The following is a 26,036-nucleotide window of genomic DNA, read 5'->3' as shown; positions in this document are numbered from 1 at the left end:
TCCCTTTCTCTCACCTCGCGGTGACTAGGGCCAAAAGAAAAGAAAAAAATACAACTCCGCCACTGCACAGTAGCCTATACCGGTAGAGAGCGAGGGCACAGCACACTTGTTCGCCTTCCTCTAGTCTCATGTGCTGGAGTAGTATTTTTTTATATTTAGACCTAGTGTACCATAAACAACAGGGCAGCGTCCTCCCAGAGGCATTCCTCTTGCGGAGACGGCCTGGACCCTCTAGTCATCTGGTGTGGTGGGCGTGGAGCGGTCAACCCAGCCCCAAAGACCACTGAAAGAAAGAAAAAAAAACAATTCGATGTAGAGTGAGGGGTTCCCTTTCCCTCTCCTTTAAATTCCTAGCTTGCCCTCCCCACTTTCTCCTCCACATCTCCATCCCCCCACCGTCATCATCCATCCATCACCCCCCTCGTCTTCCCCCCGCCTACCAGCAGCAGTGAACCAAACCAACCAGTGAGCCCCCAATCTCTCTATACTCTCCACCCTCACAATCCACTACACTACCAAGGAGGAGAGGAGAGGAGAGGAGGCCTTCTACTTGTATCCTCCTCCCCGCCACAAAACAAGCACAGGCAGAATTGCAAGCTGCCACAAGAGATTGATTAGTAGATTTCCTTTGCCCATTATTTTTGGGCACCACACAAGGGCAGGGGAGGCGGCCTATAAGAAGAACGTCTGAAAAAAAATATTGTATTGGTATTCGGAACAAGGACACAGGGCAGAAGAAGACTCTTCTCAATTCATCCATCTCCTCCTCCTCGCCTCTCCCCCTTTTGTCCCTATCAACCCCTTTTTTGCGTCTCTCTCCCCTCTCCTCTCCTCTCCTCTCCTCTTTCTTTCTACCCTCTCCTTGGCATTGCCTTGCATTGTTTTTCCTCCTCTTTCGGTCTTCCACCCCGCATCCCAAATCTTACTTTCTAAACCCCCAAAAAACCTCCACGAAATACCCCACCCACCCCGCCCCCCGCGCGTCCATGGACGGCCCACCGCGGCCGCCGCCGCGCAATGCGCCGCGCCGATCGCTGGCCGCGCGCGCCGCCGGCCGACGACTCCCGCATTAGCCGCGCCCCGCGGGGAATTCCTCGCCGCCGCCGCCGCGGGATTCGATTGGCGGGTTGGTGACCGGAAAGGAAGAGACGGGGGGTGGTTCCCTTCCTTTTCCTTTTCCCTGCCGCCCGGCGCGATCGGCGCGCCGATCGCTGGTTCGTTCGTTCGTCCGCCCGTCCCTTTCCTCCTGGGCGGCGATCGGCCCGGCCGCCATGTCCACGGCGTCGGCCAAGGAGGAGCAGGCGGCCGCCTCGGCGTCGGCGGCGCCCGCGCCCGCAATGGGCGCCGAGGAGGCCGCCGCGCGCGCCGCGCAGAAGCGCTACGAGGCCCTCCTCACCGTGCGGGCGAAGGCGGTCAAGGGCAAGGGCGCCTGGTACTGGGCGCACCTCGAGCCCGTCCTCGTCCCGCCCGCCGACACCGGCATGCCGCCGAAGGCCGTCAAGCTCCGTTGCGCCCTCTGCTCCGCCGTCTTCTCCGCCTCCAACCCGTCACGGACCGCCTCCGAGCACCTTAAGCGCGGCACCTGTCCCAACTTCGCCGCGCCGCCGCCGGGCCCCGCCGGCGCCTCGGGCTCGCAGCAGTCGCCCACGCCCACGCCGACGCAGCACCAGCAGCTCGCGCTGCCGTCCAACTCCACCGCCTCATCCCCTATCCCCATTTCCTACATTGCGCCCTCCTCGCCGCGCCACCAGCACCACCACTCCAACCCGCACCACCATCACCACCACCACTCCGGCAGCCGCAAGCGCCACTCCATGCCTCCCGCCTACACACCCGCGGACCCCCGCCAGCACCTCGTCGTCGTCGACCCGTCCTCGGCCTACTCCCCCGCGCTGCCGGCGCTACCGGCTCCCCCGGCGCCGCACCAGTCGACACTTGTGCTCTCCGGCGGCAAGGAGGACCTCGGCGCTCTCGCCATGCTCGAGGACAGCGTCAAGCGCCTCAAGTCACCCAAGGCGTCGCCGGCGGCAATGATGCCCAAGGCACAGGCCGACGCCGCGCTCGCCCTGCTTGCCGACTGGTTCCTCGAGTCGTCGGCCGGCGTGTCGCTCTCCGCGGCCAGCCATCCCAAGCTCGGGGCCTTCCTCCGCCACGTCGGCCTGCCGGACCTGCAGCGCGCCGACCTCGCCGGCCCGCGACTCGACGCCCGCTTCGCCGAGGCCCGCGCCGACGCCGCCGCGCGGGTCCGCGACGCCCTCTTCTTCCAGCTCGCCGCCGACGGCTGGCGGGAGCAGGTGGTCACTCTCTCTGTCAACCTCCCCAATGGCACGTCCGTGTTCCACCGCGCTGTGCCGGTGACCGCTGTGGCGCCCTCGGACTACGCTGAGGAGCTGATGCTCGATGCCGTGGCGTCCGTCTCTTCATCTGGCTCCTCCAACGATCTCCATCGTTGCTCGGGCATCGTTTCTGACCGCTTCAAATCAAAGGCGCTGCGTGATCTTGAGAGCAAGCACCACTGGATGATAAACCTGTCTTGCCAAATCCATGGCTTCACCCGTTTGGTGCGGGACTTCGCGCGGGAGCTCCCGCTCTTCCGCTCTGCTGCAGCCAAGTCTGCCAAGCTTGCCGCCTACTTCAATGCCAAGCAGACGGTGCGGTCCCTGCTGCACAAGTATCAAATCCAAGAGCTTGGGCATGCCTCGCTCCTCCGAGTCGCGCATGTGCCGTTTAACGGCAATGGCAGCGACTTCCGTGCGGCCTTTGAGATGCTGGAGGACATTTTGAATTCTGCACGCCCTCTCCATCGTGCTGTGCAGGAGGATTCCTACAAGCTGGTGTGCATCGACGACACAGTTGCAAGGGAGATTGGGGAGATGGTGCACAGTGAGGCTTTCTGGATAGAGGTTGATGCTGTGCATTCGCTCGTGAAGCTGATCATGGACATGGTGAAGGAAATGGAGGCTGACCGGCCTCTTGTTGGGCAATGCCTACCACTCTGGGAGGAATTACGGAGCAAGGTTAGAGATTGGTGTGAAAAATTTAACATTGATGAAGGCATTGCTCTGAGTGTTGTTGAGAAAAGGTTCAGAAAAAACTACCACCCAGGTTGGTCGGCAGCATTCATTTTGGATCCTCTCTACCTTGTCAAGGATGCCAGTGGGCGTTACCTTCCTCCATTCAAGTGCTTGACTCCTGATCAGGAGAAGGATGTGGACAGGCTGATCACCAGAATGGTGTCACAGGAAGAGGCCCACCTTGCTCTGATGGAGCTGATGAAATGGCGGTCGGATGGGTTGGATCCGTTGTATGCGCAGGCTGTGCAGGTGAGGCAGCCTGACCCGTCCACAGGGAAGATGAAGGTCGCGAATAAGCAGAGTAGTAGACTTGTTTGGGAGACATGCCTGAGCGAGTTCAAGTCACTTGGCAAGGTAGCGGTGCGGCTCATCTTCCTCCACGCGACATCCAGGGGTTTCAGGTGCACACCGTCAATGGTGCGCTGGCTCTCTTCCCCGGGGAGCTTGGCAAGTGGCACTAATCGAGCACACCGGTTGGTTTTTGTTGCTGCAAATTCGAAGTTAGAGAGGAGGGACTTCTCTAGCGATGAAGACAAGGATGCAGATTTACTCGCTGAAGGGGCCGATGATGTGGCAAATGAACCTGGCAATGTGGAACCCTCATCAGTGTAACATCCCTGTTTAATTGTTTCTTCTTACTTTTGCTTGGCTTCTAGAATTTCTTCCTTGTGCCCATATTGTTAATTCTTGCTTCCTCGCTCTAGATTTTGATGGGGTGGGGAATTGGGCATGAGATGGAGATATGCCTTGTCATTTGATCATCAAGTTTGGTTATCGAATTACTGTCTCGTTGCCGTATATGATTCTATGTGGCCATTGAGGTTGCAGAGATTAATGAAGTGTTTCTTGTCAATATGTTCGGCAATGCTTAGGAATGAGGAAGAGTGTATAACCATTTTGGTTCTTATGAAAATAATGTTTTTCTTGGAAAGGAAAATAATGTTTGACATGCAGCAGTTCAGTGGGATCTTGTTTCCCCACTCTTCCTGCTCTGTGTTTTTTTTTTAAATTTGATTTGACTGCTATATACCCTGCTCTTCATATTGTGATGCATTGCCCTGCTCATCAGTTCTCCTTGTAATACTTGACGGAGAAATTGCTCTCTTTCAACGTTAATGAGTTCTTGCATTCCTGTTTTCGGTCTGTTCAAATTTGAAATAAGGCTCTGTTCAGATCTTTACCCGTAAACGTAAAAAAAAACGTTACTTTGAATATTTTGACACATGCATGGAGTACCAAATGAAGTCTATTTACAAAACTTTTTGTATGGATAGGCTGTAAATTGCGAGACGGATCTAATGAGTCTACTTAATTCATGATTTGCAACAGTGATGCTACAGTAACCACCCGCTAATTATGGATTAATCATGAATTAATTAGCATCATTAGATTCGTCTCGCGATTAACAACCCATCTGTGTAAAAAGTTTTGTAAATAGACTTCATTTAGTACTTCAAATTACCAAGATTCCATTGAAAAAAAGTTGCAAAAAAAAATTTGTGTTCTATCTAAACACGGCCTAAACATGCCTTTTCTCTCTAGAGGCTTTGTGCATCATTGGAGCATGGTTCTTCTTGGAACCAATTCATTCATTCATTCAGGGCCTTGCTTTGCTACCGCGCTGGCCACGGAGGTACTGCATGGATCTTCTCCAAGGTTCTTTCTGCTCGACTAATCCATGCATAGCTTCGCCACTATTGAGCGAGGATACCGCCTGCAGCTTCCATTCTTCGGCCGGCGATCAAGGTGAGAGGCAACCCCCTACGATAAACCAACCTTTCACTCGCCTGTTACTTGTCTGAATCCTACCTATACCATTTACTGTCTTCACCAGAGTAGGCTGAGCAGGACGGGAGCCATCATGTGAGCTGATGATGGTGATCGCCGTCGTCCTCGCCATCACCTCCTCTGCGTCCGTCTGCCCGGCGCTGCTGGCCCTCCATGATTGCACGGGGCGGAGGACGGAAGAGAAAAGCCGGGGTTGGAGGCATGGTAGGCTTTCCTTTCTTCCCCCCATCCCCATGCCGCCCGTCGCCGTCAGGCCCTTTGACAATCATTCTCAGACGCCTCTGGTGACACCGACAACATGGCCTTCAATTTGCAGGTGTACACAGGCGCACGAAACCGTAGCCCAGCCCGTAGGAACTACTACTAGGCAGAGCCGAGAGCCGAGCGTCTTGGCTGCATTGCGAGCCTCTCAATCATTCATCGCTCAATGCAAGCCAAGCTCGCAGGAAAAAGGACGGGCTCCGCCTCCATTAGGGAGCTGGAGGAGAAGCGAAAAAGCCTGCGGCGTACAGGCTCCATTAGGGAGGGAGAGAGGACTGAAGCTGGAGGGGAGGGAGGAGCGAGAAAGCCTGCGGTGGACAGGCTGTCTTACATGGGTAAGACACATGGGGCGTGGCCCGTACCATTTGATGATCCCCCTCCCTCGCTCTCTGAATCTCTCTGCCCGGGCACATGTTTACCTGACGGATCATTACCATTTGAACTTTATTAGGCGGCGGCGTAGGGGCGCGGAGGAGGTAATTATTGGGGGTAATGCGCCGCGGCCGGTCAGTAAAGCGGTCGTGCTGACTGCTGCTGAGAGGGAGCATGGCGACTCGTCCTTGCTGTTTTCTTTCTTTCTTTTTTGCTGCAGTGTCAGTCAGCCGGCCGGCCGGTACCGCACTGCACTACTGCTTGCTGGAGGCTGGAGCGACTAGAGAGAGAGAGCGCTGCTGCTGCTTGTGAAGTGTATAGTAGGAGTTGTCAAAGTGGTAGCGGTACGACGGTTGGTGCAGGAATAGGTGTATTGCGCCTTTTTCCCCGGTGGCTTTTTGCAACTTGGCGTACTATATTTTGTACACATGTTGCGTAGTAGTTGGGAATATGATGCTTTGGGAGTCCTTGAGACAGGCAGATAAAGCTCTGCCCGCTTGGTATTCCTCCCTCCTTGGGTCCTACTTAGTACCCGCTTTTTTCCTCATCTTGGACTAAGGCTGTGTTTAGTTCTAATGCAAAAAAATTTGTGATGGAATCATACTAATTTAAAATACTAAATGAAGTCTATTTATAATTTTTTTTGCACAGATGGGTTGTAAATCGCAATACGAATCTAATGATGCTAATTAATCTATGATTAATTCATAATTAATAAATGACTACTGTAGCATCACTGTTGCAAATCGTGGATTAAATAGGCTCATTAAATTCGTCTCGCGATTTACAGCTCATCTATGTAAAAAATTTATAAATAGACTTCATTTAGGACTCATACATGTGTTAAAACATTTGATGTGATATTTTTTTTGCGTTTATGAGGTTTATGGATAAAGATCTAAACATGGCCTAATAATCCGAGCTCTTAGTTTGCTTTGCAAACATTTTCCTCCCCGGTCAATACGCCAATGAGTACTGGGATGGGATGGACCCTCCCAAGTGTAGACAGTCAGCTAGCGAGTAGAATCCCTGTCCATGAAAGAGACCTACCCGCGGTGGTACAGGGAAAGAAAGTATGCGTGCTGCCTATTATGTGCAGCAAGGATTTGAAAGATGAGAGCGCCCCAGCATCCCCTGTTCCGTTTTTAGGTGTTCGTAGGAAGTTGGGATGTTGGCCAAAGCTGGAGGAGAAAAGGCCATGTCAATGCAAAGCCAGGATCGCGACCGATTCCCTGTGCCAGCCAGATCGTAATCGGATGGAACAATGCAAGCTGCGACGTGGATGGTGCCATGTTGTTTGCTACTAAACAAGATGCGCCGAGCTGCTTTTTGTTGCAGGTGGCTGCGTGTTTTGTGTGCGCGCGTGGTCGAGGAGGCCGGCTCGTCTCGTTCTTGCCGAGAAAGGGGGGAAACACCTGAGGCCTCGGCTTGTCTTTCTTTCATTCTTTCTCTCGCACGCAGGGATCCGAGTTGAGAGCTTTGTTGTAGGTTTCTTTCGCTCTCTCCTAGGGGGAGGAGACGGACGGTGGGCTCGCTAGACCCCAACCGTCTTTCTCTGGGAAAGCACAGTGCTGTTGAGGTGAAGGCGAGGCGGCCTCAGTGCGTGCAGTGGATGTCAACCTCAGTCCCCTAGCAAAGGGACCGACCTTTGCTGTGTATAGATCTGTAAAATAGTTGTAAAAAAAAGTTACATCGAACACTGTAGTATACTGTAATATTTTTCGTTTATTTGTGGTAATTGTTGTCCTATCATGATCTAACTAGACTCAAAAAATTCGTCTCGTCGTGTACATCAAAACTATACAATTAGTCTTTTTATTTACCTATATTTAATACTCTATACATGAGGCAAAAGATTTGATGTGATAGGTGAATAGGGAAGTTTGGAGAGAGAAATTTTGGAAAACACAGCCTTTGCTGCTTATGTTCAGTCCGCGCGACAGCAGCTTATGTCTAGTAGACGTTACCTCGAAGCCACCCCTCCCTCTCTTAGTCTCCTGTCGATCCGGAACTGTACATACATACATGCATACATATGTCTGTATATTGTCTTACTTATTAAGCCCGTTGCGATTGTCCTGGCGAATGAACGAAGCCACCTTCCTCTGATGCCGTGCTCATCTCCGGTCAGTCGATCGACGATGTCGTCGGTGTGGCGTCGAGACGGGCGGGCGGGCGTACGCGTGCACGATCGGTGTGCGTACGTCGGCGGTGGAGCCGAGGGCGCCGCGGCTGTCGGGGCTGATGCTCACGACACGCGCTAGAGTACAACAGCGCTAATCACCTAGCGTCTACTAGTTTAATGGGTACTTGTAGACGTAGACCACTTTTTTAATCCATACGTACGTACGGTAGCAGACTAGCAGCACTGGGAGCGGTGGCGCGCAGAAGAGAGAGAGAGAGAGCAACTGGCTGACAATAATGGAGGTGGTTATGTACAGTTCGCAGCAAATGGCCTGTTCATGTATTTTTTGCAAATCAGTCAAGTCAATAATGCGGCTGGATGCGTGAGGGGATCGGAGCACGGCAGCAGCTACGCGACGATGCATCAGGTTAAGTAACTCTCTTCGGCAGGAAAAAAAAAAGGCCGGCTAAATTCACTCCTTTTCTTCCTCATATCCTTCGCTGGTCCAAATTCTATATACCTCTCCTGTTCACTTTACTGGAGGCTTGGTGCACATATACCTTGCCTAGCTAACATGTGGCTACCAAATCGCTTGCCACACCCCGGGCATATTCTGGCTAAGAAATGAGCCAATGACATATAGGGAGCCACTTAAAATTTATAGCGTACTAAAACAATGGCAACGGACCAAATAGCTGCCATAAGCCCATAAAAAGGCTGTTGAAGTTTGGCAAAGTGTGGTAACCAACGGAACAGACATCCTTTCTGTCTGCCTTGAGTCGGTAGCTTGGTGTACATATTCTTCATTGGTTCCCCGTAGTTCTACCTAGGAGAACTTGGTTCAATTTTTAGTCTTACACATATGTAATTATTTTGTGTCTGCTTTATGTTTTAGCCCTCTGAGCATGGTTTTGTTTTTCCTTTGGAAAGAACAGGAATATATAATAATTAATCATTGTAATTTTACACATTTATCATATTGAATGAACAAGATTTTAAGAAGCTACTCCCTCCGTCCTTAAATAACTGTCGCTTAGGAAGCGTGTTTGTAAGGTAAAGCGACTGTTATTTAGAGATAGAGGGAGTACAATGCAAACTGCATATTATCAAATTCAATTTGGAAACACTGAAATTATTGTTTCTTTAATGATATGTTGTTTCACCTAATACTAATAAATCTAGCAAGGCGAATTGCACGTAGCTTAACTAGTAAGGCTCAATTTTTTGAGGTGCTCATAGATTTAGTATTGCGTGCTTGTATTCGTAGGGGGTGAATGTATGTAAACATCTTCGTATGTATTGTGCATCATAAAAAAAGTAATAATCAATCTAGCGAGAAATGGAGTGTCTTTATTTAGGGTGTGCTTTAGGAGCAATATATCTCTAGGGACCGCTAGCCGGTTATAGGTTCTCTTTGGTAGTATGGTTAGTTTATAGATTTTTGGTGTGCTAGGAAGGTATGTGTTTTAATTTATAGACAGGATAATGAAATGACTCACAACTCTCCTACTTATTTTTAGAAAAATATAAAGATCTAGGCTTTTTTAAGGCGTAAATGAGAGTAAGCAATAGAGTGCAATTATATTCTCGGTATTACTTAGGTGCAAACATTGGAACACATAGTTGGGCATAAGAAAATTTCTGCTTAGTTCCGTTCATCACCACTTCCCATTCTACATTTTGTCTCCAAGCACATGTCTATTTCTGTCCCTTCACTTTAATGTCTATTTCTGCCCCTTCATGTTTAATGATGTTATTTTTTCCTAGAATGTCTTCATCAAGATGATCTCTCAACGGTTAATGAGCAGCTCTTGTCTGCTCTGTTTGTAGTATTTAATTATGGTTTACTTTTTATTTGTCATGTCATTGAAGTTGTTCTGTACTACGATACGTACAAGTGCTCACTAATAAGGTTTTGTTTCTTCTGGAGTATTTAACTTCTAAATTTTCATCCCCTTTATTGGTAATTATACATAAAAACACACATTGGCTTCCAACACACATTGGCACTTGAGAAACAATTTCCAACAAGTAAGTTAAAATAGAGTGTCAGGCGAGAACTTACGCCCAGCCTCGAATATTCTGAGGTTCCGCTGCGATTTGCGCGCATCCATCTGGGATTGTTCAATAGTTGAGGGCGCGCATGATCTACTGGTAATCAAAGATCTCGCGGATTTGAAAACTCTTGAAGTACAGGGGTGTTAATTGGTGATCCTTAGATGCATCTATAACCCTCTTTAGTGTAAAATTTTGTACTACTTTTTTTTAAAATAAGACTTCAATTTAAAAAAGTAGGACAAAATTATAATTTAAAGTTGGAGGTTCACCTAACTATCACCAATTAACACCCCTATTGGAGCATGCACAGATGGGTGGACTCGAATGAATCCATCCATTATAATAGTACCTCTGGCGCATCAGGCTGTGGGTCAGTAAAATAATAAGTAACTGATGCTGGAGATGATGATGGTGGTGGTTATTAAACTACTGGTTCTACTGATACATCTGGGAAAAGCATCCATGGCCTTTTCTGCATCAAGGAAAGGCGGGTCAGAGCCGGGAGCAATTATCTATCCATGCATCAGGTAAAAAAGCCTGGGCTCTTGCTCCGGAGCTGCCCCTTTGATAATTGCGATATTGGTGTTCCATCATTGCTGCAGGTTAGTAGCAGTAGCTTTTTTAAATCTCCAGGGTGAAAAAGGAGCATTCCATAACAGGCACTGCCACACAACACTAGCTGGGTCCTCTAGTCTCTTACTAGTATTACTTTCATTTGAATGCAATGGTCTCTCGTTTATGCCATCATTTCCCCATCTCTAATCTATTGCTGTAATGTGGCTTGGGGCTCCTAACATGTGACATTCAAACCCTTATCAACGGGGGCCATGGCACATGACATGGGTCATAAGCATATAGTAACATTCAACTCAAACCCTAATCAAAGAACAACTGGTATGGAATGGAGCGTCTTTTTATTCCGGAAACCGGTCAAAAGCGCAGATTTGGATGTTGGGTCGGGTGGTCCCCCCACAGCGGAGAACAAACGCCGCAGAGAGGGAGAGATCTAATCAGCAAGGTGTGATAGAACAATTAATCTAATAAACTACCAAAACAAAGGCACCCATCCATGGAGCATCTCCCAAATCTTCGTCTCGGACCGCACCGATGTAATCTACCCGTGCCATCATGATGGACCACGGGCTCGCTAGCTCGTTGTTGTTATTAGACTCTCCATAATGTTGTAGTGATGCTTGAAAAAGGACAGTTTCAAAGTGAGTAAATCGGCATCGACCTTGAAGTGCTGCAGTGTATAGATGAATAGACATCGATGCTATCTAATATGATTGGGATGCACATTAAATAAAACAGCATTACTTTTTCTCTTCCAATTGTGGAGCAGCAAATGAGCAGACATGGACGATAAAATACTCCCTCCTTCCCCGTTTATAAGGCATGGTGGAACATGACACGGTCTTCTAAACAACACTTTGACCATTTATTTATCATATATTATATCACTTTTGATTATAAACTTATAATCATTGTAAAATATATTTGATTATGAATCCAATCATATGAAATTTGCATTATAAAAATAAAAATTTAATAGTCAAATTATTGGTCAAAGATGACAAGGTTTGAATCTTGATATACGTGTATGCCTTATAAACAGGGAAGGAGGGAGTAATTTTTAATGGAGTTGGCACTGATTCAATTTTTTACCCCATTCCATATTTTCTTGGTATCACTCCAAATAAGCATGGTCTTCCACAACGTGTGGAGTGATACTCCATTCCTACCTCTCCTTTTCAAGTATCTCTCAAAACTCACATCATGGAAGGCCTTAGATTCTTCCTCTCGAAAGTTTCTGCTCCCTGCTTCTAAGGAAGAGAGGCACGGTATGTTTGGCGAGAAGAATTACTGCTCCAGATGCTGTAGCACGTAGGAGTGCTCGGCAATCGGCACTCCGCTGGCAGATCCGAGCAGCCGTCGCCAGCTACCGATTATTACGGCCTTACGGGGCCACCTCATACCAAAGTTTACTGGCCATGCTCCAGTCCTACCAATGTTGGCGCTCCTCCCATACTCGAGTACTACCAATAGTAGTATAGTACAGCCCCTGCCGATGTAAGCACTAGCTTGTTCAGAGGAGCACGAAAATGTCAGACAAGAGTTCAGAATAAAAAGCATTACGACTGTACCCTTCTGGTTGCAGGGACATCCCGGCCGTACCTGACACCAACAATTTTTTTTTCGCCCATGAAGCAAACCGTGGTGTGGTGGTTTTGGATCTTGTTTAGTTGCTCCAGATAAAGTTTTTGAAATCAAAATTTTTCACATTTAAAGTATTAAATATATACTAATTATAAAATTAATTATAGAACTCGTCTGTAAACTACGAGACGAAATTTATTAAGACTAATTAATTCGTAATTAGCACATATTTATTGTAGTAATTTATTGTCTAATTACAAACTAATTGGGTTCATTAGATTCGTCTCGCAATTTATAGACAATCTGTGAAAATTGATTTTTTATCCACATTTAATACGTCATGGTGTGTTCAAATATTGATGTGATTGATGTATAAAATTTTTAACTAGCAACTAAATCCGGCCTCGAATGACGAGGCAGTGGTCGAGAGATGCATCGCAGCTCTGTTCATGGGGAAGACCAAGGCCCTGTTTAGTTGCATCTAAAATACCAAAACTTTATAAGATTCCTCGTCACATCGAATTTTTCAACGCATGCATGAAGTATTAAATCTACACGAAATAAAAAAACTAATTGCATAGTTTGCTTATAAATCACGAGACGAATCTAATGAGCCTAATTAATCTATGACGGGACAATAATTACCAAATACAAATGAAAGTACTACAGTGTTTTACACCCTAAAATTTTTGCAACTAAACACGGCGCAAATGGAGCCGGTACCGATTGCTAGCTAGGCTAGGCTTTAGCTCGTCCGTTTCTGAAATCCATGGTAACTGGTCTGAGATGTTTGATCAAAATTAAACCCGAGCATTTTGCGGACCAGATTGATGGAAAAACTGATTTTTTTGCATATAAATTATATGCCCAAAACTTTCCATTAACTTCATCAGACCTATAAAAATCGAGTCCAATTTGGGCAAGGCCTAGTCTCAAGTTGGACCACCAGCAAGGAAACACTAACCGACCTATAGTGACGCGTACAAAGGTGATACGACTATGTCGCGTGTCACCCTAACATGAAACATGACGTGCACAGATGAGGCGCGTCACTTTTCATTCTCCTAGGGCCTTCGATTATACCCCCGCAAAAATTGGCACGTCATCTTTGACAAAGGAAAGATGATGTGGCTCATGAAGCCTGTCACCTATAGGTGACGGGCTATATGTGTAGCCCGTCACTTGTATTCAAATCATAGGTGACGGGCGTTGTTCTCGTAGGTACAAGTGACGATTCTTAATGAAGCCCGTCATGTTTTTAGAGCACACAGATCACCTAAACCCTAAACTCTTAACTATGGTCCTTGAAAGGTGACATATTACGTGTATAGTTTGTCACCTATGTGTATTATCTATCTTACCAGTGCACATGTGCCCTAGAACTTAGCAATTTTTTAGTCGGACAATTCAGCATCGCCGCATGGAGTCGTACACGTTCTAACAAAAGGATGAAAATTGCGAGCTAACAATGCTGAGATTATTGCGAGATATATCTATAAGGGGACCTGCATGCAAACTACGATATATATACATAGTCATGGCAGCTCCCTAATAACTTCCGCCACCCTGAAGATGTCGTACACATATTCGGCGACATTCTGCATGAGTGGCTAGTTCACCGGAGGTTTCCCAAGGCGGACGAGGTATTGTTGAATGAATCTTGCAGGACGCGGATTGCCCGGTCATCGTTGAAGCCGAAGTGGTGGTTTGGATCTAACCTCAGATCGTTAGCCGCCGGAGTAGGGGCTGGAGCCAGCATTGGAGCAGGGGCCGTCACAGGCACCGGGGCCGACACCGGAGTGGGGGCCGGAGTAGGGGCCAGCGTAGGAGCCGGGACCAGAGCCACAACAGGAGGGGAGGTGAGGGAGGAAGAAGGTGAGGGTGACGGCGGTGAGGGGGCGTGGGGGAGGAAGATGGCAACTACGAGGAGTTCCTGGGCGCGTGGCAGCGACGAATGAAGCGAGAGCCGAAACCCGACATTGTCGACGATGATGATGACGAGAGCAGGGGTGTCAGGGGATGGCAACAGTGGTGAGAGTGTGCGTACTATAGCAAAGAAGATGGGAGCCGAGAGCGGTCAGGAGGCAGTATATAATGTGTGGGAGGGTGGGAGACGAGAGAGTGAGCGCGGTTGCCTAGAGGAAGGGCGGGAGCTAAGAGGGTGGGTGCCATTGCCAAGAGGAAGGGCGGGAGTTGAGAGGGCACAAGTGGTTGCGATTCCCAAAACGTCACATGACATAGGTGACTCGCTACATATATTGCCGCGTCACTTATGTAAACTTAAAGGTGACAGGCCGTATATGTAGCCCGTCACCTGTAATCCTGTATAAGTTACAGGCCATGATGACGCCCGTCACCTTTAACTGATGCATAGGTGATGGTTACAATTGATGTTCGTCACAATTAATCTTGACCTTGTATTTAAGCGAAGGAGATGAGGTCATGCAAGGTTAGAGCTTATCATTCCTCGTCTTCTCTGGTCGTGCCGCCCTCTTCTCCAACGCACCGCCCACCTCCTTGCCTCCTCCGGTCGCGCTGCCCTCTTCGCCGCCTCCTCATCGCGCCACTCTGCACCCGCCCGCCGGAGCCAATATGCCGCCCGTAGGCAAGGAGGAGAGCCAGGCACGCCATTGTGCCTCCTCGTCGCACCACCAGGCGCCCACCCACCGGTCGCGCTCGCCGCCTCCTCTCCGATCTCCCATCATGCCACCACCTCCTCTCTGGTCTCCGGTCACGTCGCCGCCTCCTCGTCACGCCCGTCGTCCCTAGCCCCGACCTCCACCTCCGCAGCTCTCGGTAATTACCTAAGGCCTTCTTCTTTTTCTTTTTTTTTGTGTTCATTTGTGAGCATTTTTTGCAAATGATGATATGGGAGATTGATTGACATCAGTGCTCACCAAGATATACTTGTTGTTCATGTGATCTGTTGATAGGCTTGTTGCTCACCAAGATAGATTGAGAGATCGATACGAGAGTATAAATTAAAGCAGATTGTTCCTATAAGCTATTGTGTACTTACACATAAAAACCTCAGCCTCAAAAGGTATGAAGGACATGGCGCAGTCTAGGGAGGCTGAGGTGTTTATGGTAAGTACGCAGTAGCTTGTGCCTTTTGAGGCTAAGGTCTTCTGGATATTTATATAATCGAAACATATCTCTCCCAGTCTGATGTCTTTTTTGAAATACTAAATATTTGTAACACCCGGTTTATAAAAGGACATAAACCGAGCAATCATATACGTGCCAGGATCAAGTCACACGTATATACAACAGAATGAACAGTATATCACAGCACATATCACGTAAAAGATATAATAAAGAGAATACGAATGTTATTTATTACATTAATGACAAAAATGTCTGATACAGCGGAAGCGAAGTACAAAATATGGTAAAAGCTCTCCGAAGCTGAGCAGGGCGCCACAGGGACGTCGACTGGGAGACGAACACCTAGAAGTCCTCGTAGTCCTGGTAGCGCTGGACGAACTCCCTCGTGTCGGCAGGAACTGAGCAGCAGTAGCGTAGCCAAGAGGAAAAAGTAGAGAAGAGGCAAGAGTGAGTACACAACTTGTACTCAACAAGTATAACACAAACCATGAGGCTCTAGGCTGGCTGATTGACTGCATTAGCTTTTAAGTCTTGGCAAAATTTTATTAAAGCTATTTACTACGAGTTGATGATTTACCATTAACCCCGTTACATAGTAATTAGTCAAATTTAAACATGACACTACTGGGAACCAAACCGAAACCAAGCCACCAAGGTAACCCCGAGAGGCACCTCCCTCGTCGGAAGGAGACAACCCCACTAATCAAAAGGAGGATCTGGGCCGCTCATAACTGTGAGCACGGCTAGTATACCAGTTTTACACTCTGCAGAGGTTGCACATCTTTACCCACAAGTCGTGAGCTACGCCAGGGGTTTATCACACTTCCTTAGGTGAGATGACTAGCGACTCACTACGAGGCCGTTACAAAGAATCTCGTTGGTAAGGCGTAACCGCGAGAGTTAGGTCAGCGACGATGGGGCCCACCTCCGGGGGTACAAGCACAGGAGCGCAATCCAAGCACAGACCAAGCCGGAGGAGCAGGGACCATTGAAGCTTACTACTCTTGCCCCGCAGGTAAGTTACTCCAAACCAAAAAGACCTAATTAGTAAGCCAAGTCTATCCCATTCTAGCCTTGTGGTAGCGCTGTTGTCCCAGGTTGTCGCTCTATGAACCGGTCCTTATGGAGAGTGGCCAACCAAGCACTAAGCACCGTGCTGGCCCCCTAAACCATGTTTCTACAAAAACCATCTTTTAACGAGACGTGAGCCACTCATCCACACAGAGGGCCACTCTCAGAATTAAGTTCAAGTAAACCATTAGTCAAATTAATTAAAAAGGACCAGAGTGTGTTATAGCGCAGCAACCTAGCACAACTAACCAAAATGCAACCCAAAGGTATATATAAAGGATATAAAGTGGCTAGGAAAGTCCTTATAGGCATACAGTATTAAATGCAGTATGAAATTGTAATTAAAGGTGATAGGTTGTTCATGTTATACTTGCCTTCCTCGTACTGCTCTTGCTGCTGCTCAAAGTGCTCGGAAGACGGCTGCTCCGGGTACTGGTTCTGGGGCTCCTCAGATGGATCAACGTCTACTCACGAACACATGGCCAAAACAAAGCACAATAATAAGCATACAAGCAAACACTAACAAAAGCTAAGAAATAGTATATCAATACATAAAAACAGCAAGAAAAACTAATCCTAAACTGTTCTACTCGTTACAACGATCGCGTGGATACAAAGAACGCCTAAAACGGAGCTAAAACGCATAAACTAGGCCTAAAACAAGATTCAGGGGCTTATTTGTAAGAAAAACTAAGTTCCAGGGGGTTTTCTGCAAAAACCGAGGGTCTAAATGTAATTAAAGGGTAGTTCTGGGGTCTAACTCGCAAAAAGACAGGGGCTGGACGGCGGGTTCAAAATCTACAAAGCTCAGGGGTTAAAGTGTTAAAACAGGGACCTAACTGGAATTAGTTTTGAACTAAGAAGGATGGCGGGTTGATTCCAAGAAAAAGGAGGGGCTCATATGCAAAACTGACAGGCGCTGACCGGTACGCGTCTGTTTGACTCGGCTCGGGTCTGTTCTGGGCCGTTGGATCTTCATCGGGCGGTCCAGGGAGAAGGGGGCGCTGGGGCGGCGGCGCAGAGCGCCGGAGACGCGTGCCCGCGGCGGGGCTTCGCCGGCGTTGAGCAATCCGGCGCTCCGGGGGCTCATTTGGGCCAGTGTTTGGCCGTGGAGCACCGCCGTGGCATGTGTAGTCCACTGGCGGGCTCGGACAGATGGTGCGGGGCTGGGAACGGGCTCCTCGACGGCGGGGGCGGCTCGGCGGCCACGGAGCTCGCCGGAGCGCGGTGCCTGGACGCCTAGAGCGCGCCAGGGGCTACGGGATCTAGCGCAAAGGGATAAGGGGGCCCAGGTGGTGCTCACCGAGCTTTGGATCGAAGAAGATGACCGGCGGCGGAGCGGGGGCATAGCTTGCGGAGGGGGGTTCTGCAGCGGTTCTCCGGGTCTCTGGATCCGAGGGTTCGACTCGTGAAGCTCCTGCGGGGATGCTAGAGGGGTCAGGGGCTTCGAAGTCGCCGGCGGCGAGGAAAATCGCGGAGGCAGGTCGACTTACCCGCGGCGACGCTCCCGGGAAATCCCGGGCGTTGTAGGTGATGGGGTCGTGCGGGGAGGCCTCGGGGTCGTTCCTGGCGTCGAGGCAAGGCCGTTGCGGGGCCTGGGCGGACCGTGGATCGACGTAGCAGCGCAGATGCGGCGGCGTAGGAAGCTCTGTTCCCGCAGAGTAGGGCGGGGTGTGGCGTTCCGGCGGCGGCTGCGAGGGGCCCAGGCGGTTGGTCAGCGGGGCGAGGCGGGGACGCGGTCGAGTGCGGGCCCAGGCGGTCAGCGAGCGCGGGTGACGCGCGGGAGTGAGAGGGGTGTCTGACGCGTGGGGCCCAGGTGGCAGGCGGGTGAGCGGGACGCGACGACGCGCTCGCGAGCTGAGCGAAGAGGGAGCGGCCGGGCGCGCTGGGCCTCGCGGGATTGGGCCGCGCACGGGGTTTGCTGGGCCGAGCGGGAAAGAGTGAAAAGGAGCTGGGCTGGGTTGGGCCCGCTTCGGGTTTTGGGCTGGATTCTGGTTTTGGGTTTTCTTTATCCTTTTCTATTTCTATTTCCAAAACAAACAAAGTTTGAATTCAAACAAATTTGAATTCAAACACCCTAGCACTCAACCAAAATAAACAAAATATGCACCAGCATGAATGCAACAACAAAGTTTTAACCTTAGACAAAATTTTAATCACTTAATGGAACAAAATTTTAGAGTAAATGCAAGTCTAACACAATAAACCTTAGAAAATTAAATAAAGCCAATTAAATTTATTATTAAAAGCTGGAATTTAAATTAGGGTGTTACAGACCCTACCCCCTTAAAGAAATCTCGTCCCCGAGATTTAGCTGGGCTGGCTAGCAAAGAGATCTGGATATGTCTTCATCAGCTCATCTTCTCGCTCCCATGTAGCCTCAGCTTCACTGTGATGACTCCACTGAACTCTACACATCTTGATGCGCTTGTTCCGAGTAACCCTCTCTGATGTCTCTAGAATCTTCACCGGATGCTCAGTATAAGTCAGATCTTCCTGCACATCGACTCCATCCAGGGGTGCCTGCTCCTCGGGTACTCGCAAACACCTCTTCAGCTGAGATATATGGAAGACATCATGAACTCCTGAGAGGCTGAGAGGTAACTCCAGGCGATAAGCAACTTCGCCTTTCCGCTCTAGCACCTTGAATGGACCAACATACCGAGGTGGTAACTTTCCCTTGACATTAAATCTGCGGATTCCTCTCATCGGAGACACCTTCAGGTACACATAGTCACCAACACTGACGGTCAAGTCTCTCCGTTTGCCATCAGCATAGCTCTTCTGTCTGCTCTGTGCAATCCTCAGATTTTCTCGTACAGCCTGAACCATCTGCTCTGCATCATCTATGATCTCAGGGCCAAAGAGCTGCTTCTCACCAATCTGATCCCAATAGAGAGGAGTCCTGCACTTTCTGCCATACAATGCCTCGAAGGGGGACTTCTTCAGACTAGCCTGATAGCTGTTGTTATATGAGAACTCAGCATAAGACAGGCACTTATCCCAACTAGTACCGTACTGAATGGCACAAGCTCTCAGCATATCCTCCAACACTTGGTTGGTTCTCTCTGTCTGCCCATCTGTCTGAGGGTGATAAGCCGTACTGAATCGCAGCTTCGTATCCAACGAATCATGAAGCTGCTCCCAGAACCGAGAAGTGAACTGAGACCCTCTGTCAGATATGATCTTCTTGGGCACACCATGTAAGCAGACAATCCGAGAGATGTACAACTCTGCCAGTCTAGCACCAGAGTAAGTAGTGTTCACCGGAATGAAGTGAGCAACCTTCGTCAGTCGATCCACTACTACCCAAATGGAGTTGGACCCTTTCTGAGTACGAGGCAATCCAACAATGAAGTCCATAGTGATTTCCTCCCATTTCCACTCTGGAATCTTCAAAGGCTGTAACAGACCTGCTGGCCTCTGATGCTCAGCCTTGACACGCTGACAGGTGTCACAAATAGCCACGTACTCTGCCACTGAACGCTTCATCCCATACAACCAGAAACGTTCCTTCAGATCATAATACATCTTCGTGCTGCCCGGATGAATAGAGTAAGCTGTATCATGGGCCTCACTCAGAATCAACTTCCGGAGATCATACACATCAGGCACGCAGATCTGGTTCTTGTACCATAAGGTACCCTGATCATCCTCTCTGAAATGAGGGTCCTTGCCCTTCTTGAGCAACTCACGGATCTCCTGCAACTTCTCATCATCTTTCTGATGCTGCCTGATCTCTGCCTCTAGCGTCGGTACTGCCTCGAATGCTGCACTGGAAGTATGATGCAAGAAGCCCAGACTCAACTGCTCGAACTCCTCACATAACTCTGGAGGTATCTGGAAAGCCATGGCCATGTTGACATAACTTCTTCTGCTCAGAGCATCTGCTACAACATTGGCCTTACCCGGATGATAGTGAATCTCCAGGTCATAATCCTTGACCAACTCTAGCCATCTTCTCTGCCGCATGTTCAGCTCATTCTGCGTGAAAATGTACTTGAGGCTCTTGTGATCAGTGTAGATATCACACCGCTGTCCATACAAGTAATGCCTCCAAATCTTCAGAGCATGCACAACTGCGGCTAACTCAAGATCATGAGTGGGATAATTCAGCTCATGCTGGCGTAGCTGTCGTGACGCATAAGCTATCACTCTGCCTTCCTGCATCAGAACACACCCAAGACCATCCTTCGAAGCATCACAATACACCGTGAACCTCTTCGTCTGGTCTGGCAGAGTCAGGACTAGCGCCATAGTCAACCTCTTCTTCAGCTCATCGAAGGCCATCTGATGCTCATCAGTCCACACGAAAGCCACATTCTTCTCTAGCAAGGAGGTCAAAGGCTTCGCGATCTTGGAGAAATTCTCAATGAATCTCCGATAATATCCAGCTAAGCCCAAGAAAGACCTGACTTCCTTTACTGTCTGCGGTGTCTCCCACTCTAGCACATCCTTCACCTTGCTCGGATCAACAGCAATGCCTCCCTGAGAGATAACATGATCGAGGAATGGAACCTCGTCAATCCAGAACTCGCACTTGCTGAACTTGGCATACAGCTGATGCTCTCTCAATCTCTGCAATACGAGTCTCAGATGCTCCTCATGCTCTTCCTCTGTCTTGGAGAAGATCAGAATATCATCAATAAAGATCACCACGAAGACATCCAGATAGTCCATGAAAACCATGTTCATCAGATGCATGAAGTAAGCCGGGGCATTAGTCAAGCCGAAGGACATGACTGTATACTCATATAGCCCATACTTGCAGGTGAATGCCGTCTTCGGAATATCCCCAGGACGGATCCTCAGCTGAAAATAACCCGAATGAAGATCAATCTTCGAGAATATACAAGCACCTCGAAGCAGATCGAAGAGATCCTCAATACGGGGCAGTGGATGCTTGTTCTTGATAGTGACTGCATTCAGCTCCCGATAATCCACCCACATCCTCTTCGAGCCATCCTTCTTATCTACCAGCAATAATGGAAAAGCCCAAGGAGAGAAGCTGCGACGGATATAGCCCTTGGCTAGCAACTCATGAATAGTCTTCTTAACTTCTTCATGCTCTATAGGTGCCATACGGTAGGGCCGCTTTGCAATAGGAGCTGTGCCAGGCAAGAGATCAATACAAAACTCAATGGCGCGTTCAGGCGGCATACCTGGCAGATCATCCGGAAAGACATCCGGGAATTCAGACACCACGCGAATACCGTCCGTGGGTCTAGCCTCCATCTGATGAAGAAATCCAGAAGGCTCTACTACACTGATAACAACCTCTTGGCCACTGGAGGCTGATAGCAAGACTGTCCTCTGAGCACAATCTATCCGAACTCCCCACTTGGCCAGAGTCTCCATTCCCAGAATGACATCAATGCCCTTGGTGTCTAGCACCATCAGATCAGTACAGAACTCTACTCCCCTCAAGGAAACACTGACTCTCGGGCAGTAAGTGTGAGACCTCAACTGTCCTCCCGGTGAAGATACTAACAGGCACCTCTTTAATGTGCTAGTATGAATACCATGATGCTCGACAAAAGACTGAGTAATGAAGGAATGCGTAGCACCAGTATCGAAAAGCACTGTAGCTGGATATGAATTAACCATGAATGTACCAATAACCACGTTGGGAGCCTCGGCCGCTGACTCGGCCGTCACGTGGTTCACTCTGCCCTGAAGTGGCGCCCTAGGCTGAGCACGGCGCCCCTGCTGTCCCGCCTGCGCCTTCCGGAGGCAAGCGTTGGCGTAGTGCCCCGGCTGGCCGCAGTGAAAGCAGGTGCGAGGAGGTCCCTGAGTCTGCTGTCCGGTAGGAGCTGCCGGACGTGGAGCCTGCGGTGCCGGTGGAGCAGCACGAGCCGGAGGTGCTGGTAACCTCTGGCCCTGCCCCGCCTGCTGCTGCTGTTGAGGCGGGTACTGCTGTGGTGGCCTCTGCTGGTACTGCTGAGGAGGCCGGTACTGCTGCTGGTACTGCTGGGGCGGCTGGAGGCGTGGACGAGTGTTGCTGCCGGAAGCAACGGGGACAACCTTCCTCTTCTTGTCCTCCATCTCCAAGTGCTTGCGCTCAGTGTTGAGCACGCTGTCAACCAGATGGTTGAAGTCGTCGAAGCGGAGGTTGAGCAGCGCGTATTGGAGATAGTCCTCAAGACCCTCCATGAAGTGCTCCTGCTTCTTGCGGTCATCCGCAACATTGGCAGGGGCGTAGCGAGCAAGCTGCAGAAAGCGATCACGATACTCCGTGACTGACATAGTCCCCTGAAGTGACAAAGACAGATGGATATCGAAAATTTAACTCAAGATTCATAAGGATAGAACAAGGGGCATTAGCTTAAAAGAAACCGCTGAATGATTATATTTAAGATTACCTGCTTCAGTGCAAGGAACTCCTTCTGCTTCATCTTCATAACGCCCGCGGGGACGTTGTGGCTGCGGAAACGCTCCCTGAACTGGAGCCAAGTGAGAGACTCGCGGTCATGAACTGGGTGGGACTCCCACCAGTCCAAAGCTGCACCTCGCAGCTGTCCTACTGCGTACAAGACGCGCTCACGATCATCGCACTGGGCGATGTCCAGCTGACGCTCCACTGCACGGAGCCAGTCGTCAGCCAGAAGAGGGTCGGACGTGTGAGAAAACGTCGGCGGGTGACCCCTCAGGAACTCAGCACGCCTGTCGCGAGGCTGCGGCGGTGGAGGAGGCGGAGGCTGATTGTGAGCATGCTGAAGAGCCTGAACCGTGTTGTTCAGGGTAGCCATCATCTGCATCTGGAGCTGGAAGTACTGCTCCGGAGTCAAAGGCGGCGGCATCGGGATCCCGGTACCCTGGTTGTTCTGACCCTGCTGCTGGCCAGAACTGGAACCGGTGCTCCTGGTGTTCACCATCTGATTTGAACAAAAGATGTATGAGCAAAGATATTGCAGGAATAAATTCAGATGGATATGATGACTCTTTGCGGAAAAAGACTCAGACATGATAAAGTAGACAGGATAGAGTGGACTGTTTTACCCCCAACGATCTAACTCATTTTATTAATTAGTTAACTTTAACATCTGAGTGATTTTCTTTAAACAAATTTAAACTACTAAGCTATGCAATCATTCAAAAATCCAAATCAAACATGTAGCATAATAACAAACAGACAATTTCCACAACTTAGCCGAGTTTAGCAAAAAGACTCGACTAACACAACGCGTCGCAGAACGTGCTATCGTATTATTATAAAAGGGTCACCTAACTAATACTCATGGTGGTCAGATGATTGATTCAGGCCAAAATCTACAAAAACTATTCTTCAGAGAGAGAAATCAAGACAAGACGAGTAAAAAGTCATAGAAGTCAAGGGGTATAATAGTAAAATAGTTTCAGCAGACAAGGATTAGAGAGAAGAAGTTCTAAAACTCGACCAGTTCTTTCTAGGCTTCGTCCTACAATCGAATCTGGCTCTGATACCACTCTGTAACACCCGGTTTATAAAAGGACATAAACCGAGCAATCATATACGTACCATGATCAAGTCACACGTATACACAACAGAATGAACAGTATATCACAGCACATATCACGTAAAAGATATAATAAAGCGAATATGAATGTTATTTATTACATTAATGACAAAAATGTCTGATACAGCGGAAGCGAAGTACAAAATACGATAAAAGCTCTCCGAAGCTGAGCAGGGCGCCACAGGGACGTCGACTGGGAGACGAACACCTAGAAGTCCTCGTAGTCCTGGTAGCGCTGGACGAACTCCCTCGTGTCGGCAGGAACTGAGCAGCAGTAGCGTAGCCAAGAGGAAAAAGTAGAGAAGAGGCAAGAGTGAGTACACAACTTGTACTCAACAAGTATAACACAAACCATGAGGCTCTAGGCTGGCTGATTGACTGCATTAGCTTTTAAGTCTTGGCAAAATTTTATTAAAGCTATTTACTACGAGTTGATGATTTACCATTAACCCCGTTACATAGTAATTAGTCAAATTTAAACATGACACTACTGGGAACCAAACCGAAACCAAGCCACCAAGGTAACCCCGAGAGGCACCTCCCTCGTCGAAAGGAGACAACCCCACTAATCAAAAGGAGGATCTGGGCCGCTCATAACCGTGAGCACGGCTAGTATACCAGTTTTACACTCTGCAGAGGTTGCACATCTTTACCCACAAGTCGTGAGCTACGCTAGGGGTTCATCACACTTCCTTAGGTGAGATGACTAGCGACTCACTACGAGGCCGTTACAAAGAATCTCGTTGGTAAGGCGTAACCGCGAGAGTTAGGTCAGCGACGATGGGGCCCACCTCCGGGGGTACAAGCACAGGAGCGCAATCCAAGCACAGACCAAGCCGGAGGAGCAGGGACCATTGAAGCTTACTACTCTTGCCCCGCAGGTAAGTTACTCCAAACCAAAAAGACCTAATTAGTAAGCCAAGTCTATCCCATTCTAGCCTTGTGGTAGCGCTGTTGTCCCAGGTTGTCGCTCTATGAACCGGTCCTTATGGAGAGTGGCCAACCAAGCACTAAGGACCGTGCTGGCCCCCTAAACCATGTTTCTACAAAAACCATCTTTTAACGAGACGTGAGCCACTCATCCACACAGAGGGCCACTCTCAGAATTAAGTTCAAGTAAACCATTAGTCAAATTAATTAAAAAGGACCAGAGTGTGTTATAGCGCAGCAACCTAGCACAACTAACCAAAATGCAACCCAAAGGTATATATAAAGGATATAAAGTGGCTAGGAAAGTCCTTATAGGCATACAGTATTAAATGCAGTATGAAATTGTAATTAAAGGTGATAGGTTGTTCATGTTATACTTGCCTTCCTCGTACTGCTCTTGCTGCTGCTCAAAGTGCTCGGAAGACGGCTGCTCCGGGTACTGGTTCTGGGGCTCCTCAGATGAATCAACGTCTACTCACGAACACATGGCCAAAACAAAGCACAATAATAAGCATACAAGCAAACACTAACAAAAGCTAAGAAATAGTATATCAATACATAAAAACAGCAAGAAAAACTAAGCCTAAACTGTTCTACTCGTTACAACGATCGCGTGGATACAAAGAACGCCTAAAACGGAGCTAAAACGCATAAACTAGGCCTAAAACAAGATTCAGGGGCTTATTTGTAAGAAAAACTAAGTTCCAGGGGGTTTTCTGCAAAAACCGAGGGTCTAAACGTAATTAAAGGGTCGTTCTGGGGTCTAACTCGCGAAAAGACAGGGGCTGGACGGTGGGTTCAAAATCTACAAAGCTCAGGGGTTAAAGTGTTAAAACAGGGACCTAACTGGAATTAGTTTTGAACTAAGAAGGATGGCGGGTTGATTCCAAGAAAAAAGAGGGGCTCATATGCAAAACTGACAGGCGCTGACTGGTACGCGTCTGTTTGACTCGGCTCGGGTCTGTTCTGGGCCGTTGGATCTTCATCGGGCGGTCCAGGGAGAAGGGGGCGCTGGGGCGGCGGCGCAGAGCGCCGGAGACGCGTGCCCGCGGCGGGGCTTCGCCGGCGTTGAGCAATCCGGCGCTCCGGGGGCTCATTTGGGCCAGTGTTTGGCCGTGGAGCACCGCCGTGGCATGTGTAGTCCACTGGCGGGCTCGGACAGATGGTGCGGGGCTGGGAACGGGCTCCTCGACGGCGGGGGCGGCTCGGCGGCCACGGAGCTCGCCGGAGCGCGGTGCCTGGACGCCTAGAGCGCGCCAGGGGCTACGGGATCTAGCGCAAAGGGATAAGGGGGCCCAGGTGGTGCTCACCGAGCTTTGGATCGAAGAAGATGACCGGCGGCGGAGCGGGGGCACAGCTTGCGGAGGGGGGTTCTGCAGCGGTTCTCCGGGTCTCTGGATCCGAGGGTTCGACTCGTGAAGCTCCTGCGGGGATGCTAGAGGGGTCAGGGGCTTCGAAGTCGCCGGCGGCGAGGAAAATCGCGGAGGCAGGTCGACTTACCCGCGGTGGCGCTCCGGGGAAATCCCGGCCGTTGCAGGTGATGGGGTCATGCGGGGAGGCCTCGGGGTCGTTCCTGGCGTCGAGGCAAGGCCGTTG

General features: G+C 49.3%; 1 protein-coding gene and 1 long non-coding RNA gene across 2 annotated transcripts; both read left to right on the top strand.

The window, feature by feature from the left end:
* Positions 1-371: 371 nt before the first annotated feature.
* Positions 372-3,929, top strand: LOC120655634. Its single transcript, XM_039933553.1, has one exon. It carries the CDS (start codon positions 1,272-1,274, stop codon positions 3,684-3,686), a length of 2,415 nt encoding a protein of 804 aa, XP_039789487.1. The 5' UTR covers positions 372-1,271; the 3' UTR covers positions 3,687-3,929.
* A 564-nt stretch (positions 3,930-4,493) lies between these two features.
* Positions 4,494-5,998, top strand: LOC120654050. The gene is made up of 2 exons (XR_005666957.1): positions 4,494-4,820; positions 4,909-5,998. It is a non-coding gene; the product is annotated as an uncharacterized LOC120654050 (long non-coding RNA).
* The last annotated feature ends 20,038 nt before the right edge of the window (positions 5,999-26,036 follow it).

Source organism: Panicum virgatum, chromosome 1N (genome assembly GCF_016808335.1).
Source record: "Panicum virgatum strain AP13 chromosome 1N, P.virgatum_v5, whole genome shotgun sequence".
Classification (NCBI taxonomy): domain Eukaryota; kingdom Viridiplantae; phylum Streptophyta; class Magnoliopsida; order Poales; family Poaceae; genus Panicum; species Panicum virgatum.
This window is presented reverse-complemented; position numbering and strand designations above follow the sequence as displayed.

What these genes read in the sequence shown, in the direction of transcription:
- LOC120655634 (XM_039933553.1), top strand. Translation starts at nt 1,272, where the DNA reads ATGTCCACGGCGTCGGCCAAGGAGGAGCAGGCGGCCGCCTCGGCGTCG.